This window comes from Gavialis gangeticus, unplaced genomic scaffold, assembly GCF_001723915.1.
Source record: "Gavialis gangeticus isolate Ggan-Ray unplaced genomic scaffold, GavGan_comp1, whole genome shotgun sequence".
Taxonomy (NCBI): domain Eukaryota; kingdom Metazoa; phylum Chordata; order Crocodylia; family Gavialidae; genus Gavialis; species Gavialis gangeticus.
The window spans coordinates 95,198,430-95,217,648 of record NW_017729032.1 but is presented as its reverse complement, the minus strand read 5'-3'; the positions used below and the strand labels follow the sequence as shown (position 1 = coordinate 95,217,648).

General features: G+C 43.3%; 1 protein-coding gene across 6 annotated transcripts in view; it reads left to right on the top strand.

Annotated features, from left to right (window-relative positions):
* KLF12 (Kruppel like factor 12) overlaps positions 1–19,219 on the top strand; it is a 443,110-nt gene that overhangs the window by 325,718 nt on the left and 98,173 nt on the right. For 5 of the 6 annotated variants that reach the window (XM_019524876.1, XM_019524879.1, XM_019524874.1 and 2 more), the window contains one exon: positions 3,844–3,903. The exons of the other annotated variant lie outside the window; for it this stretch is intronic. In XM_019524876.1, the coding sequence (XP_019380421.1) occupies positions 3,844–3,903 (60 nt within the window). The remainder of the gene's footprint in view (positions 1–3,843; positions 3,904–19,219) is intronic. 6 annotated transcript variants of the gene reach the window in all.

Sequence of the window (19,219 nt, the reverse complement as noted above, 5' to 3'; positions counted from 1 at the left end):
AAGGGACAGCAGGGCAGGCCCTATGAGGAGAAGCTATGGGACCTGAACCTGTTCAGCCTCCAGAAGAGAAGGCTGAGGGGGATCTAGTGGCCTGTTACAAACTAGCCAGGGGGGATCAGCAGGCATTGGGGGAGTCCCTGTTCCCCCGAGCACTGCCAGGAGTGACCAGGAATAATGGTCACAAGCTGGCAGAGGGTAGATTTAGGTTAGATATCAGGAGGTGCTACTTCATGGTCAGGGTGGCTAGGATCTGGAACCAACTTCCAAGAGAAGTGGTGCAGGCTCCTACCCTGGCGGTTTTTAAGAGGAGGTTAGATGAACACCTTGCTGGGGTCGTTTGACCCCAGTACTCTTTCCTGCCACGGCAGGGGGTCAGACTAGATGATCTACTTAGGTCCATTCCGACCCTAGAAACTATGAAACCCATCCCAGTCAAGAAACTGTCCCATAAAGAAACTTAGAATCCAAAATATAATATCTTAGAAACTTGATTTCAGTACTTGTGTAACTTGTCAAAAATTTTGTAAAAATAATAGTATTGATTAGTCAATTACTGAGAAGTCAGGCAGTGCCCTGGTGCACCTGTTGTTCTTAAACAGCTGTTTCTATTACAGGGAGTATTTTTTACCTAAATGGTAAGGAAAATTTTCCAGGGGGAAATATTGCTGATAAGCAGTTGTTGCTTCTACCAGATATTGCTGCAAATGGGCACCAATTGTATGGCACTGTAGGTAAATAATAGGTGACACTGAATTGAAGCCATCACAAGCTCAGCTTGAGCTAAAATAAAACTGAAGAGACTGAAACTTTTGTTTGCCTCTGAAATTTTGTCTTAATTGATTGAAGTGGTCAAAATGTTGAGCTATTTAACTGTCCCATCACTGCAAAGATAACAAAATGCTTTGTAGCCTTTACACTACAGGGAAACAATTGATCTCTTTTTAATTTAAAGAAGGTGATACAATTTTCAGGCAGTCAGCTGAACTGGGAAGGTAGAATGTCATCAGCTGAGTGTTTTAAAACTGTATCATATAATTTGCAAAAACCCTGTTAGTAGATTTTCCATTATATTCAATTAGAGCTAGTATCTTAATAAATGCTACCACAAGGCAAAGTAAAAATACCAATATACACTTGGGCCTAACTTCAGGGATATGTAGGAATTTAAAGATTTAGATAAGCAATTAGTAGAATTATTCAAAAGCACTTTTGATATCTTAACTTGTTGCTTTCAGGTGGAGTTAGTTGTATAAGCGCTTGAAAAAATCAAGATTAGATGACTAAGTACTTCTAAAAATCTGACCTTTAATGAACATTCATAAGTAAAACCTCAAATCTCCAAGACTTAATCCCACAGTAAAATTTTGCCATTTCTCTTATAGGATGGCAGTCTTTTCCTATATAAATATGGTGAACTTGATTATACTGTGCAGAATTTGTTTTTATTTTTTAATGAAATGAAATTTGACATTTTTAGTGATATAATAATTTTTTAAAGGAAAAAATAACCCAATAGCTTTTACCTGCATGCAGAAGCTAACAATATTGTGAGGATGAAATTCAATGTGAAAAATGTTTTTCTTCCTTGCAAATTTGGTCTTATCAGTCTTCTTTTATGCTTCTTAAAAAGAGACCTAATTGAAAAATATAGCAGATAAGTAGTACTTTCTGGACAAGTAGCTAGTTGTATTACATTAACAAGTAAATATTTTTCTAGTAACTGGGCATGTCTACACTTGCTATTAGTATGCAGCAATGAACTCTGGTGCACATTATGCCTGCATTCATTGCTCTCCGGCACTGCATTTGAATGTGCGCCCAGGACTGCAGCAAGTTGAGCTGGGTTGGAGCAGCCCTGGCTGGCAGGTGGCCCAGGCAGTCAGCCTGCCAGCCCAGGACTGCTCTGACCAGGCTCAAAGTGCTGTGAAGGGGTTGGTTGGGGCACGAGTGTGCTCCAGTGTGGAACTAGCTGGCAGGCAGCCCCCATACTGACGCACCAGTGCCCCAGCCAACCATGTCATTTTCTACACATGTGTTGCTGTGAAGTAAAAACCTCTGCAGCAGGATAGTATTTATATTTACAAATACTACCCTGCTGCAGAGTTAATTAGATTCCTATGCCTATAGGACTGCATATGTATTCATGAGACATTTGCTGGGAGTTAATTAGTCTACTCTGCAGTAAATGTCTCATGTAGATGCATCCACTGTGAAGTTAATAGTGGAACATAAGATATGACGATTTAAATGTGAGATGTAATTTTGTATAATGACATCCAGGTATGTATTTCTAGAGCAATCCATAGATAACATTTTCTTCCCTTGAAGGCATGTATTCAGCTTCTATTGACTCTAGTTGAAGGCAATTTGAGTACATGCCAGGGAAGAATTTGTCCCAGTGCATTTCTGGTTATGTGCTAGTGCAGCTCTGAGTAAAATCATATGTCACTTTGTGCTTGACAAGCAACTAATGAGTTCAGGAGACACTTACTATAAGCATATTTCTGAAGAAGGAGGAGATCGTAGGGTAAGGTACAACAGAAGCAGATGTGATCAAGACAGCCAACCTGGCAGGCATGGTAGACCTAATCATTTTTACTTTTACTTTTTACTTATTTAAAATTTGTTATGTTTTTTTCTGTGTCATGACTAGCAGATTTCCCCCTTCGTTTGTCCTTTATTACCAAATGAAATCAAAATCAACTTTGCAACAGTGAAGAAAAGTATATTCTACATACTTGTGACAAGCAAATGCAGAGTGTTTTAAAAAGGAATGCTATATTTCAAAAAATAATTATTCATAACTTTGGCAACATGAAAGTATAAAAGCAGAGGCCTGAGCAGACACTGAGGATCCCAACTTCCATCAATAGATAAGAAAATGGAAAACTGAAAGAAGTTGAATAGGCTCTTTGGAAACTGCCCCATATGAATATACTATCATTATTGGTGATATCTGTATAAAAGGACCCCTCGTGCAACCTCCTACATTCTAAGTGATCAATATGAAGTATCCTAAAGATTTTCAAAAGCATTTCAGCTCAATTATTAGTGTGCTAGAAAAATGATATTTTTTGCTGGTTCCTTGGGCGTTGGCTTTAGACAAGTTTCATGGTACATTAGAGATCTGAACCACAGGGAACAAGACTGAAGAGGGCTATTCATGAATTTGGCTTTCTACATTTTTTTTTATTTGATGGAACTGTTTCAGAAAGCCAGCTGTATAATACTACTTTTTCAAGCACATGTAATAGATCAGAATTTGTCAGTGACAAGGAATATTCCATGTATTCCAAATGGCAGCACTATAGTTTATTAGTGGTGCTAAAATTTACAAATAATATTGTGGGAAATTAAGTATTTTTCCCCTAGAATTTTAGTTTTAAATAAAAAGGTTAATGGATCGATTTTTCTGTGGCATATTTGGAACTATATACTATATACTTTGCAGCAAGAATTCTGGGAGCAGAAGGTCACTTTAGCTTTCTTTCACTTTGCACAATATAAATTCCTGTTAACACTTGGAATAAAATGTTGGGAGTTTTGTTTTAGTTTGTAATGAGAAAATCCTCCTATTAATTGGTAGTTTACATCCTGGCCCTTAAGCTGATATTCTGCTCCAATTCATTTAATGGCAACACTCCCAATAACATGTTTGGAACGCTACAGATTAATTTCAGTGTAAAGAAAGATGAAACTGGACTTTAGGTTAAGTTGTAATTCCCTTCCTCTCCCAGGCCACAGGTGTATCTTTGCTGTAGGTGTTCCACCAGTTTATCTAAGCCCCATGCAATTGTTTGGGGGGTATTTTAACATTCCTAATTGTCTGTGTTCAATTTCCAGAGAGAGCATGTGGGGCTGTGCCAGGTCAACTTTTAACCCTTTGCGTTTTTTCAACTCCAGGTATGATGTATTTTATTGTGTATTTTATAATGTTCTGTTTTACTGACAAAGTCTAGTAGCAATTTGTTTTAGTGCCTTTTTCTTCTCTGTCATGTCCTGGTACTGTAAGAGCGGCCATGTGGGGCTGTGCATGGTTAGCAGTTAACAGGTATTTTGGAGGAGAGAGGCAGGAAGGGGTTGGTCTGGATTTTTTTTCAACACAAGGTAAATAAAATATGAAAATAGAAGCAGCATGTCTGCTGATTGACATTATAGAATATAGCCAAAGTAGACTGCTGCAATTAATTCAACCATATATCACTTCACAAAAGTGGTATTCCTCAGCTTAGCTTATAATGAGTCATTGTCAATAAACCTAATGTAACATACTTACAGGATTATAAACTGAGTTATTCATGGAAAAGATAAGTGTCTTATCAAAAATACATGTCTAAAGTTAAGCTCCTAATTCCATATGATTATATATACTTTCCTAATTCCATATAAAACCCCCTGCTTTCCAGTGCTGAGCACTTAACCACACTCAGTGAAGTCAAATGTAATGTGGGATGATCCCACACATGATATGAGGAGAGTGGGGGCTCCAAGAATTTGTAGTGCACAAACAGACCTTACATAGTGTATAATGGGATGTATGACTGATCTTGTGTGTGCTATTTGTGTACTATTTCTTTGGATTTAACAGCTTTTTTTATTCATTTCTTCTGTTTTATCAGAAGACAAAGTGAAAACAGTACGAAACAAAGCATACTGTTGATAGACTTTATATAATAAAGTATATTTCATTTGGTTCAGTGACACACATTCTGTATAACTCAGCTTCCTAAGTAAATTAAGAAGGAACATCATTTAAAAGCAATTTTGTTTTCTCCTCCTAATGAACAGTCAAATACAGAGATTGTTCCCCAGATCCACTCCCATTATCAATATGCCATTTTCCATCTTAAATACAGACACTTTTATTATAAAAGCTGCTAAACCCTATTACTAAGATTTCCAAAATGGCAGTGGCAACTTAATTAGGAGAACCCAAAGCATGAATGTTACTTGGGAACAAAAAAATTGTATATATTTTTAACATTTATTGAGCATTTGAACCATATCAGTGACTGCAGACAAATATGTTCTCATTTAAAAACCCAGTCCTAACAACTTTGTTCAATCCAATTGAAAGTGTTTCTTCTTGGAATGAGAACATGCTTCTCTCCTTAAGCTCTGTTTCTTAGAGCAGTGGTTTTCAACCTTTTTTCATTTGCGGACCCCTAAAATATTTCAAATGAAGGTGTGGAACCCTTTGGAAATTTGGAGTGGAGGTGTGGACTCCTTTGAATTGTAAGTGTGAGTATTCACATACTTTTGATTGAACATAGTCATTTTTCATGGACCACTTAGATACAATCTTTGAACCCCCATGGGGTCTGCAGACCACAGGCTGATAACCACTGTCTTAAAAAAACAGATAGTGAAACATGCATGCACTTTGGATACAGGCTTCTTTTGATCCCCACCATTTTATCCTAAAATGAGGGCTTCAATTTTTAAATCATGATAATTTGTATACTTTCACTGTTTACAGATTCAGAATTGTAGCTTGTGTGTCAAACAATGAATACAAGATATCAGTAATAAGGTTCCCTGGGGTACATGCAGAGGCTACCTACAGATTTAATGAGCCTGATTTTACTGTAGCAACAGTTGTACTTCTCTCTAAATCTGGTTTCAGTGCCTTTAGTTCTTCTTCTCGTAGGTTTGAAAGGAGAGACTAGCACCCCATACATTGGATTGGTGAAATAAAACTTACCACAGCTAGAACATTTAGGAAAAGTTTTATAGGATCTTCTGTATCTTTTTAACTTAATGGGCCACAAAGTTCCTTCAGTGACCTCTGTGAAATCTCATTTAAACAATGGGGACCTGTTGGTGTGTAGTTTACAGCGGGTGATAAACACTGATCTCAAAGTATCATGTGAAATTATTAACTCCTTTAGTCCACTTAAAAATCTTCACATTGTGAAGAAGTCATTGCAGCTGGCTTTGCTTACTGGATATTTAGGCTATTACAGTTAGGAAAAATAAAAGGATAGGAACAGTTTTGGAAAACTATGAATTATTTATTAATTAAATACAGCTATATGAGTGTAAATAATGTATTGTATTAAAATTTCTGTGTAAAGTGTTAGATAATTTAATGTCCCTGAAATGTTTTTAATTACATTTTAGGAAGTTTGTTATTTTGAATCGGATGGAGATTCACTTATATTTATTTCTATTATTACATTGCAAAAACTTGATTTTGAATTCAATTATGCGAGTAAAGAGAAGCACAAATGAGAATAATTTTCTCTATGATCCTTTCACCTTTGCTGCTTTATTGTATTCATGAAGTCTACCAAAGACTGTAGAATTCCCTCAGATCAATCCCTTAATGTTACAGGGATGGACATACTAGCCCAGTCAGTGTAAAAAATGATTTAATTGTGTTAAAAAATTGGTATCAAAGCCTTTCCTCTTATTGAAATCTAGCAGATTTCAGTGACTGCTGATCCTGATTGTTACTTCTTCTCTTACTTGTCAACTGCCCATTTCCACAAATGGAATTGTTATTGTGTCCTTCCAAATCTCTCTCCAGTTCAATGTATTTCAATGGCTATTTATCCATTTCAAACATTGTTGGGTACAGCATGCTCCTGACCTCTATGTCCTACAGATACCATCTCTTTGCTCCTGTACAGTTTACTCCAATTCTTTTGTTAACAACTCAGTCCACAGATTTGGCCAGATGGGAGATGTTTGGCAGCTGAAGGACCCAGATGCCAAATTCTGGAATATAGCTTTGTTTGTAGGCATGTAGGTTTGTTTCTGGCTTTTTGGCTTGAGCCTCTGCTAGCTTCTTGGCTGGATCTCTAGCTGGGAGCTGGAGAGCTGCCTCGGGGGCTATGTTGGGGTCAAGCTGCTGTAGAGTTGGATGACTTTCTTGATCTGAATTATCCTGCTGGCCACCATTTTCACCTTGGTTTGCCTTGCCACTCATATTATTCCAAGACAAAAGCTTTCACTTTTTCGTTTTTTATTTCACCTAGTCTACTCTGGACTCATTCAAAAGGTGTTTGGATGTTTATCTTGCTGGGATCATTTGATCCCCGCAGACTCCTGCCTATGGCAGGGGGGCTGGACTTAATGATCTTATGAGGTCCCTTCCAGCCCCTAATGTCTATGAAATCTATGAGAGGGCCAAAGAAAAGCAGTAGTTCTAAATAGTTACTGATATTTAAATAAATTCAGCATTTTGGAGTATATTACTAAAGCTGTTACCTAGTAGATGTGGAAGGACTCAGATTGTTGCTATAGTTCTGCTTCAGGCAAAATTGCAAGTGCAGAACTTGCCTTTTTGAAAACTTGGTCCTGTATCTAGACCTTAAATGTTATTTTGAAACCCCTCCTAAGTCAAGCACAAAAGTTAAACCTTTTCCTAATATCTAACCTAAACTTTCTTTGCTGCAACTTTAGACCATTGGTCCTTGTTCTGTAATCTGCCACCACTGAGAACAGTCTAGCTCCATCCTCTGTGGAACCATCCCTCAGATAGTTAAAGCTTGCTATCAAATCCCATTTCAGTCTTCTCTTCTGCAAACTAAATAAGCCGAGTTCGCTCAGCCTCTCCTCAGAAGTCATGTGCCCCAGCTCACTAGCCATTTTTGTTGCCCTCCACTGAACTCTCTAATTTATCCACATCCTTTCTCTAGTGGGGGCTCAAAATTGGACACAGTACTCCAAATGTGGCCTCACCGGTGTCAAATAGAGGGGAAGAATCACTTGCCTTGATCTGCTAGCAACACTCCTAGTAATGTAGCCCAGTATGCCATTATCTTTCTTTTCAACAAGGGAACGCTATTGGCTCATATTCAGCATATTGTCCACTGTGGCCTGCAGTCCTTTTCTACAGAGCTCCTGCTTAGCCAGTTGGTCCCCAGCCTGTATTGGTTCATGGGATTGTTCCGTCCTAAGTGCAGGATTTCGCACTTGTCCTTATTGAACCTCATGAGATTTTTTGGTCCAGTCCTCCAATATGTCTAAGTTAGTGGCTTTCAACCTATGGTCTGCAGACCCCTGGGAGTCCACAGACTGCCTAAGGTGTCCGTGAAGGATAACTATGATCCATCTGTGGTGAGACTGTATCAAAAGCCTTGCTAAAGTTCACTGCTCTCCGTGTATCCACAGAGTCAGTAACCTCATCATAGAAGGCAATCAGACTGGTCAGGCATGACTTTCCCGTGGTGAATCCATGTTGACTGCTTCTAATCACCTTCTCCTCCAAATGCTTAGATATGGAGTCCTTGAGGACCTGCTCCATGCTTTTTCTGGGGACTAAGGTGCAGTGGAGTGGTCTCTAGTTCCCTCTATCTTCCTTCTTCCTATTCTTAAAGATGGGCACTATATTTGTCCTTCTCGAATCATCCAGGACCAATCCTGATTGCCTTGAGTTTTCAGAGGTAATGGCCAGCAGCTTTGCAATCATAGCAGCCAACTCCCTCAGTACCCTCAGGTGCATCACGTCTGGCCCCATGGACTTGTACATATCCAGCTTTTCTAAATAGGGTTTTTTTTTACCGCCATTGGCTGCTCGCCTCCAACCCAAGCTGTGCTGCTGGGTGCAGTAGTCTGGCAGCTGACCTTGTCTGTGAAGACTGAGGCAAAAAAGGTATGGAGTACTTCAGTCTTTTCCACATAATTTTTCACTAGGTTATCTCCCCCATTGTCTGAGAGACCCATACATTCCCTGATCTTCCTCTTCTGGTTGACATACTCATAGAAACTCTTCTTGTTGCCCTTCACATCCTTTGCTATCTGCAACTCCAATTGCTCTTTGGCCTTCCCAATTTCATCCTTGCATGCCCCAGCAATACTCATATACTCCTTCCCAGTCATTTTTCCATGTTTCCACTTGTAAGCTTCCTTTTTGTGTTTTGTGCTAGTCTTCCTGTGCATTGGGATGGTTCATTCCTGCACCCTCAATAAGGATTTCTTTAAAATACAAGCAGCTCTCCTGGACTCCTTTCCTCCTCAGACTAGCCTCTCAAGGGATACTGCACATCAGTTCCCTGAGTGAGTGGAAGTCTGCTTTTCTGAAGTCTAGGGTCTTTACTCTGGTGCTCTCCATCCTTCCTTTCCTCAGGATCCTGAACTCAGTCATCTCATGGTTACTGCTGCCCAAGTTGCCATCCACTTCTAAATTCCCCGCCAATTCTTCCCTGCTTGTGAACACAGTTCAAGTAGAGCACAACCCTTAGTTGGCCTCTCTAACACATGCACCAGGAAGTTGTCCCCAACACTCTTCAAAAACTTCTTGGATTGCCTGTGCAATGTAGTATCATGCTCCCAGGAGATGTCAGAATCATTAAAGTCCCCCCATGAGCACCACAGCCTGTGATCTGGAAACTTGTGCTAGCTGTGTGAAGAAAGTCTCATCCACCTCATCCACCTGCTCTGGTGGTCTGCAGTGGACATCCACCACAACATCACCCTGATTGCTTTCTCCTCTAATCCTAACCCAGAGACTTTCAACAGGCCTATCTTCAGTTTCATACTGGAGGTCTGAGCAGTCATACAGCTCTTTACATAAATAGCAACTTCTCCTCTTATCCTCTGCCTGTCTGTCTAGAACAGTTTATACCCACCCATGATAGTTCTCCAGTTATAGGAGCTATCCCACCAAGTCTTTGTTATCCCAGTCACATCACAGTTCTGTGACTGTTCAAGGACTTCCCATTCTTCCTGCTTGTTTCCCAGACTCTGTACATGTGTGTACAGACCAGTGCCGTAGCAAGGTGGGGCAAGTGAGGCACCCACCCCAGGCACCAAAGTGAAGGGGCTTCTACAGGCGCTGCTCAGCTGGGGCAGGGTGTGGGACAGAGCTGTGAGTGGCTTGCTTGGGGATGGCACAAGGATGGGGGAAGGATGGCTCCTGCGCTATGTGCAAGCATGGTGAGGATGGGGTCCCGAGATCTGTGTGTGGGACAAGGGTGAGCTGCCACTGCAGGCTTTGCCCCAGGAGCCAAACTTAGTTGCTACGGCACTGGTACAGACTCCTGAGGTAACCAGCCAATTGCCCTGCTTTCTCCTTTTTCCCCCTCCTGCTTGTACTTCCTCCAAGTCACCCGCTTTCCCACTTACCTCAGGGCTTTAGTCTCTATCCCCTGGCAAACCTAGTTTAAAGCCCTCCTCACTAGGTTAGCAACCCTGTCTGCAAAGATGCTCATCCCTCTCTTTGTCAGGTAGATCTCATCTCTACCTAGCAATCTTTCTTCTTGGAATAGGATCCTGTGGTCAAAGAAGCCAAAGGCCTTCTGGTGATACTATCTGCACAGCCACTGCAGGATGCATCCACTCCTGCCCCAAGCCCTTCCTCTTAACTGGAAGGATTAAGGAGAACACCACCTGAGCCTTTGATCAGAACTTTTTATCAGTTCAGGGTTGCACCTGGCAGTATCATTGGTGCCCCCATGGATGAGCAGCATGGGGTAGTAGTCAGAGCACCTGATAAGTCTCAGTAATCTTTCTGTAACATCTCAGACCTGGGGTCCAGGCTAGCAGCAAATCAACCGGGACAACAGTTCAGGTTGGCAGATGGATGCTTCCATCCCCCACAGAAGGGAGTCTGCAACGACTTCTTGGTGGCAGTAGTCTCTATCCTCCCAACTTTGGAGATACCTGGCCTGGCCTCTGCCACCAATGGAACTTGCTCCTCTTCCTCTGTTCTTAGGGCTCCATATCTGTTCCCTAGGGACATGGAGGTAAAGACTTCTGCTTGCTGCTAGAGGTCACATGCTGTGCTCATATGTTTACATGCTGCCATTTTTTGCCTTATTGATAAGTTTTTAGTTACTCTCTGTACCCTGCTGGCTTTAAGTCTTACAGATACATTCTCATTTGTCAAAGCAAACCAGGAAGTATTATTCTTGTCCCTAAGTATCATTTTTAAATGAATGAGGAATTGTCAACTGTGCAAGGATAGGGAGAACGATGTTTTTCTTATTGTACCTGCAGTAAACATAATGACTTAATTACCATGACAAAATAAAGTTCTTAAAAAACCTTCATTATGTTGACTGGTTGCCACAAAACAAGTGTAAGGCCTCATAGGACTAACATGACTCCTGGGCAGAGAAAGTGATGGCTGAGCAAGCAAACAATCACATTTTTCCCTTATTAATAGTGAGTCTTGCCTCGTGACAGATATCTAGCAAGAGAGAATCTGTTTATTTTTATGAAATGACTAGCTTAAGATTTGCCTGATCGCAAGGCAGCAAGAGAAGGCACAATCTCTCACTTACAGACTATTCATCAATGCATGTGATGAACTGAAGTCGTTTGTGGATTTGTATATTGCATTTTGACATGATTAAATGTTTTAAGTCTATTGATTTCATGCTGGGGATTAATGATGCTGAATGAAAGAGTGTCAAAGAATAAAACGTGTTTACATGCCTGATTAAAATATCTTTAAAAAAGACCCAGAGAACCTATTATTGGATAGGAATGAGATAGTGGCAATGTAGGACCAATCATGCATTGTGCATTGAAGAAAAACTGAATTAACTTATTTAAGCATAGAAAGGAGGAGAGGAGTGAAGGGTTGATAAGGATTGACTGTACCTTCCTGAATACTTAACACTTGCATTTGACATGTTCTATTGCAACGGGGATTAAAGGAGTTTCATTATCAATTGCTGCAGATCTGTTTTACTGAACCAATCAAAGCAGGATGCTTAGCTGGCTGTGATTAAAGAGCAGATCTTTTAACTGAGAGACTTGTTGGTGATGGTATGTTAAAGGACAAGACTTACAGATATGTAATGCTAGTGCGGATAAGATGCAATATAAATAAAAGCCAGAGATGCCGCTTAGAATGTATTAAATGTTTTTACAACTGTTTGTTTCATAACCTCCATAGCTAAAATTATTTCAGATCTTTTAAAAATGTTCATAATCTTAATTTGCTTGCAGCTGCCCTCTGAAAATATTCAAACTTGCTTGCTTAGATGAGGGTGATACTGAGATGTATTTTGATTTATCATTAGTCGTCACTTGCTTTTTATAAGGACTGTAATAGATGGAGATACAAGCAACATATTTGCTCATTAAATTCATCCCCTTGAAAATGCAGTCTTCCAATAGAAGACATATCAAATTAATCCAGTAGCACCCCTGATCTTAGCCAGAATACAAATGGAGAAGTTTTACCTATGGAACTGGGGCCTTGTGCACAGGAGAGGACCTTACCAGTACTTCCAGTCCTGAACTAAGGAAAAGGCTAAGCATGCTGTCTTGTACAGCTGAGTGAATATCTTAACTGAGTAGCTGGTATACAGAATCTAGATTCATTTTCTCTATCTTTGATCTGGATTAACATATGTCAGATGAATGCTACAGTCAGATATAATTTGTTTGTCTCTGAAGAGATGATTAGCCTGTTTTCTTGATATTGTGAGAATGTTTTTTTCCCACTTCCACTGTTTAATACAAGACCTGAAACCCTGAGTTACAGAACAAAGTGGCTGAGCAGCCACTGAGCTCATGTAAGCCCAAGAGAAGAGTAATGATCATTCCTTGCAAGCTTCCTGCTGCTGTGCAGGTGCTGGAATCAGGATCTCCTGAATAATTCATTATGTGCAAATTAGGCTCTGCTGGCTCCTACTACCAGGGTTTTGCTTCTGGTTACCTGCCTAGCTGCCAGAAGCTTTGTGTGAAAATAGAGGAGGGAGAGGCAAGAAGTGTCACTGTTTAAAGGCGAGCGTCACAAGAGCTGCTTAGTACTCTCCTGGTTTAAAGAATCGGTGCTTATAGAGGAATTAGAATGTGCATTGATTATTCACAACGTGTTTTCTCAGGATGAAATAAGCTCAAGGGCTGTGTTCCATTGTTCCTGCTCAAACAAGAACCTTCCTTTTCAAGAATTAGTTTTTGCTTTCCTCTGTTATTGTGGTTTCTAAGAATTACTGGACAAAAGAGAACTGTTCAGGAGCTATTTTAGAAGTTGTTAGAATGCACTGGAGAGCCTCCATTTATTATGTCAAAACATGTTTGAACTAGAGGTCAAGAGAAATCCCATTAAGAATTATGAATGGCTGGGTAAATAAAGAGCTTGCCATACCTTGATGCAAGCCAGTATTGTCTGGATGGTAAAGTATATGGTCAGAATCTTGTATAAAAGTATTTTGTTATTTAAATGGCATCATCTCTATAGCCTATAAAAGTTAGCTTTGTTTTGTAGCTATGTTACTGGATTATTATTAATCTGCCGTTCTGACCATAAGGGTTCAGGGGCTATATAGCCCTTCTGTTGGCTGGGGTTGAATTTTCACCCAAGGAATGTTACTGGTAAATGAGAGGTAGGTTTGTTTTTTATGGTAGGGGAGAGAAAGTTGCATGCACGCATTTAGGATTTTTTTACAATATGTATGTATTACTGGTAGGGGCCAGGGGCGGGGGCACTACAGAGAGGTGCTTGTCTGAATAGGCTGAATATTTTTGTTGAATATCTTGATCTTTTTGTTTGCATTTTTTTTATTTACTGGAAGAAGCAGCCAACATGGAGGGGAAGGAGCTAGTGACCAGGGAGAGGGAATTTGCACTCCTTGTTGGCAGCTATTCATGTGGAAATAGTCTACTGCTTTTTAATGGAGAGAGAACAGCAGCAGGAGAATCACAGATCCAGAATAAGGAGAGCTTTCGTTAAATGATTTTTTCCTTCATTTTCCCTTGTTGGCTCCTGTATGAAGCAGCTAGGTCACGTTGCAATCATCTGTTTTTGTATTTCCCTCATTTGGGTAGCTGGAATATGAGCTGGCTCTCATTTCTAGCGGATTCTGTCATTTCCGCTAGGCCCCAGCTTGGGCAAATGCCAAGATCAACAGGTGATCCTTGTAGCTGCAAAACAGCAGGAAGTAGGCTGTGCATGTATGAGACAGTTCACCAGAGGGGCTGTCTGGCCTGTCTCCATCTTTCTGTATAATTAACACCCCCTCCCCCCCATACTGAGCAGAAAATCTGTGCAGAACAGCTCAGCTGTGGCAGCCATTGAATAGCCTGTTAAGGAAAAGAATGCTAATAAAGAGTCCTGCAAGAATATAGGCTGCACAAGTGCAAAGGTGCACTCTGGCCTGAAAGAGAGACTGTGGTTGGTCTCTGAAAGAACTGAAGCAAAATTATATTATCTGCTGTAAAATAATATCCACTCAATTAAGCATTATGGCAAAAATAGGGATTTAAATAAATTGCAGGGCCAAACACACTGAGAGTCTCAAACATAAAGACTAGTTGAGAGCAAACTGGCAATTCCGTTTCACTTTTCTTTATGGAGCTTTTATGTGGCATGAAGAATATTTGGACAGACAGGATGTTACTTGGCTCTCATCAACTTGCATCATCTTGAATTATAGAACAAGGGGCAGATGCTGCCACAGCAAGGTAAAATGTTGTAATCACTTGGCATTTTTGCAGAGGGGCAGAACGCTGCAAACAATTGCAGAAGCAACATGAGAGGAAACAAAAAATTTCCAGGAATCCTCAAGATGCTTTGAATGAATGATTCTTTTTTCCCCAAGGCGACCCTTGAAAGGTATCTTTTATAAAAAGCAAACCCATATTTAGAAGCCATAAGGAAGACAGTTCCAAGGCATTACCTCTGGGAGTTTACTTAACCCCTCAGGCCAGGTACAGACATTACACTTTTACCTGTATAAGTGATCGGAAACCAGTCTGTACCTGTAACAGAACAGAAGTTCAGCACACATAGACTGGTTTAAAAATGGGAGAAACTGATCTAAGATTTGCACGTACATTGCCTCTCCTGCCCCCCTTACCTGCTCCCCCTCCCCTGCAGCCAAAGGGTGAATGTGTGTTCTGTTCACTACCAATGTAAATTATGCCACTTACAGAAAACCTCATAACTTAAATCAATTCTACCTGGGGCATTTGAATGTCTGTACCTAGCCTCAGTGTCTGTCAACATCACCTATCTCATGAGCAGGGATCCGGGTTTTCCATTTCCCATGGAAAAACGGAGTAAACTATGGATTTTACCTTTTACCAGAGGCAAACATGATTTTGTCATTTTACCAGAGAAGCCCACAGATTTTGCAATGAGCTCCCTGCAGGCTGGCAGAGTCCCAGCCTACAGGGAGCAGGAGAAAGGTGGTGAGACAGGGGGCACCACATGCATGTACATGCACATGGCCCCAGGCAGCCTGCAGAGCAGCTCCAGCAGGTAAGTGGGGGAGGAGAGGGGGATTGAGGCCCCTGTAGGGAGGAGGGGAGGGCTGCTGCCCAGCCAGGCAGTGCTTGGGGCCTGGGGCTGCGATGCAAGGCTGCAGGGCCCCAGTGGGGAGCAGGACGGGGCCGCGGGTGGCTCGTCTGAGGGAGGGAGAGAGCTCCTCGCTGCCGTGCATACTCCTGGGGGACAGGGGGGACCCGTGCCCCCAGATCTGTACATGGGGCAGGCACAGGCTGTGGGCTCCTGACCTGCTTCCCTCCCCCGGGGCCTCCACAGCCCAGCAGGCACAACCTGGTGTAGCAGGGAACAGCCGGGCCATGCAGGGATGTCTTTGCCGCTGCAAGCTCTGCACTGCCCTGGTGATGTGCCTCCTGCGTGTCTGCTGCTTTGAGGAGCACAGCCCCATGCTGCTGCTCTCACTGCAGCCCTTCATGTAGGGGGTACATCACCAGGGCAGCACGGAGCTCACACTGGTAAGCAGCTTCTCCACACGGGCCACTGCATCTGCTGCCCTGCTTCCCTTGCCCAGGGCCTCCGCAGCCCAGCAGGTGCATCCCAGAGCAGCAGGGAGCAGAGGAGCCAAGGAACCATGTGGTGAAACTGCTCGCCATTGTGAGCTCCTCCTTGCTTCCCTCCCCTGGGGCCTGCACAGCCCAGCAGGCATGACCTGGTGCAATGGGAAGCAGAAAAGCTGCACAGAGAAGCTGCTTGCCACTGCAAGTTCTGCACTGCCCTGGTGTTGTGCCGCCTGCGTGCAGGGCTGCAGTAAGAACAGCAGCATGGGGCTGTGCCGCTCAAAGCAGTAGCATGTGCAGGAGGTGCATCTCCAGGGCAGCGCGGAGTTTGCAGCGGCAAAGAGATACCCGCCTGGCCCGGCTGTTCCCTGTCATGCCGGTTCATGCCCGCTGAGCTTTGGAAGCCCTGGGGGAGGGAAGCATGGCGGTAGCCCTGCGTACAGATCTGGGGGTCGCGGGTCCCTGCTGCCCCCCATGTCTGTGCACAGCAATGGGAAACTGCCCCGCCTGAGTCTGAAACAGGCAGCAGGAGGGAACAGGAGCAAGGGCCTATGGATCCGAGTCCATAGCTCTGGCAGCTGGGGGGTCCCTCTGGCAGGGCTGGGGAAACAGGGGCTGTGGGTGGGGGGTGAGGGGCACCAGGAAGGCTATGGGGGGGGAAGTGAGAGGCACAAGCAGGGCCAGGGGGCTATGGGTGGGTAGTGAGGGGTACCAGCAGGGCTGGGGGGAGGAAAGGGGAGGGGCACCAGCATGTCCGGGGGACTGTGGGAGGCCTTTAATTTTAATCATGGATTTGGGGGGGTTTATTAGAGAATTTGTGATTTTTAGCAGAGAATTTGTGATTTTTTTATCAGGAAAAATCAGGATCCCTGCTCATGAGACCGTATTTGTTTAGATGTAAAATAGATTAAATCTCCTGCTCTAGTTCAACTCTGAAAAATCTGTAAATTTGAAGTGTAGGCTGGCTGAAGAAGTGAGCTAGGAAGGCTCTGTCTGCTCATCCAGTGAAACTGAAATGTTGTAGCACATCTGCACAAGCCAGGCAGTTATAATGGCTGAACATGTATCTGCTCTATACAAACCAGGAACACAAGGGATAACAAGAATAAACTGGAGTGTGAACTATACTCATATTTAGTAATGATTCTGCATCTGGGCAGGCTGTAGTTCTTATAGCTAAGCCAGGAATCTGGAATTCCATTTCTTTGTGAAGGGTATGTAGTTCTGCAGTTTGTCAGGCAGCTGAAGATAGAGAAAGGGCGCCAGCATTGAGTTGTGCAACGACACAGGCAAACTTAATGATAAAAAGCTGTGCTTAGGTAACTACAGCAATAAGCCACAATGGGCTGTACGCTTAATACGTTTCTAATGTACAAGTCAGTTGTGTTGGCTTCCACTGGCAATGTAGTGCACATAAAGACTGCTGTGATATTGTTGTTTAGGCCAGGTACAGACATTACACTTTCACTGGTGTAAGTGTTGAGAAAACAGTCTATACGTGTAACAGAACAGAAGTTCGGCGCACACAGACTATTATTGATATTGTTGCAACTAACATGCTTTGCTGTGTATAATATAGAAAAAGCAAGCATTTTGTACTGGAAGAACAGATAATTGAATGGTGAGGATTTCTGCATTGTTAGAAACATTTTCTAATGAACTTGTGGGTTCATTTTGGTCATTCTGTTAACCACCAGGCCACCCAGCCTGTAAATAATCCCCTTATCACAGGAAAGGCAAGTATTTTGTGGGTGGGTGCTGAGGCAGTAGTCCCTACTTTCACTTTTGTGCACTGTCCATGCTGCCTAAAGAAGTGTATTCAGTTTCTTGCTGACCCCTAAAAGCAAAGGAAAGGGTCAGTAAGGCCCCTGCCACACGTTACACTTAAGACATGATTAACAATTAATCACATTTTAGGTTGTAATGTTAAAGCAATGGTATCATAAAATAAGGAATAAGCCACAAAGGTGTTCCACAAAAAATGTGTAATAGCCAGGGTTCCTGGGTTTCCCTGATTAGAAAATTGCAACTTCTCTGATAAATATCCACAAATCCGTGATTAAAATGAAAGGTCCCCCACAGCCCCCTCCCCAGCCCTGCTTGTGCCCCTCATTCTGCCCCCCACAGTTCCCTCCTGCCCTGATCATGCCCCTCACTTCCTGCCCCCGCCAGCCTCCCAGCCTTGCTGGTGGCCCTTACCCCCCACCCACAGCTCCTGCTCCCCCAGCCTTGCCAGAGGAGCCCCTGCAGCCCCCTGCCCCCAGCAGGAGGCAGTGGCTGCTGCAGCAGAGTGGAACCCAGCTTCCCACCCTGCTGCCTGGCTGCTGTGGGGGTAGGAGGGTGGCTCCCTGCCACTACATGCACTCCCAGGGGGGTAAGAGGGCCCCATGCTACCCAGATCTGTGCACAGGGTGGGTGTGGGCTGCACACTATGGGCTTGGGTTCCCACTCTGCTGCCCTCTCTGGGGCCTCCGCAGCCCAGCAGGTGCAACCCTCCTGGACCTGGTTCTGGCCACAGGCAATGACCTGGTGAGGGGACTCCAGGTTCTTGACCACCTGAGTGACAGTGATCATCACCTAGTGGAATTCACCATACAGCACAGGGTGTCAAGGGCCTACAGTAAGGCAGTAGCCCTTGACTTCAAGAGGGCCAACTTTAATGAGTTGAGGAGATTGGTAGGAGAGGCACTGGGGTCCTAGAGAGTAGGGGAACTGGGTGTCCAAGATGAGTGGTCATCCCTTAAGGAGACAATCCTCCATGCCCAAGGGGTGACAGTCCCAACAAGAATCAAAGGGGCAAGAGTGCTCAAAAGCCCCCCTGGCTCACCGGAGGCATTCAGGAACATTTGAAAGCCAAAAAAGAGGCGTACACCCAGTGGAAGGGAGGGGCTATCACCAAAGAGGAGTATACCTCCATTGCTTGGGCTTGTAGTGGGGCTGTTAGGAAAGGTAAGGCAGATACGGAACTAGGGCTAGCATCAAGGATCAAGGACAACAAAAAGTCCTTTGTTAAATACATAGGGAATATGAAGAAAGCACCAGGTAACTTGGGGCCCCTGTAGGATACGCTAGGCAATCTGGTGATTGCACTAGAGGAAAAGGCAGACCTTTTTAACAATTTCTTTGCCTCCATTTTTTTGTGCAGGGACCAGGACTCTCCCACTGAGATTCAGGATGGACTCGGGAGAGTCTCTGACAGACTTAGGGTCAGGGAGGACTGAGTTAGGGAACTTCTGGAGGGGCTGGACGCGTTCAAATCAGCAGGTCCAGATGCTCTCCACCTCAGGGTGGTGAGGGAATTGGCAGGGGTTATCAAGAGGCCCCTGGCACGGCTTTACAAGCACTCATGGTGCTCTGGCCAGGTGTCAGAAGACTGGAAGAGGGTCAGTGTGGTCCCCATTTTCAAAAAAGGGAGGAGGAAGGACCCGGGCAACTATAGGCCCGTTAGTTTTACTTCGATCCTGGGGAAGCTCTTTGAGAAGATTATTCAGGAGCACATCTGGGAAGGACCGGCAGGGGGGACGATGCT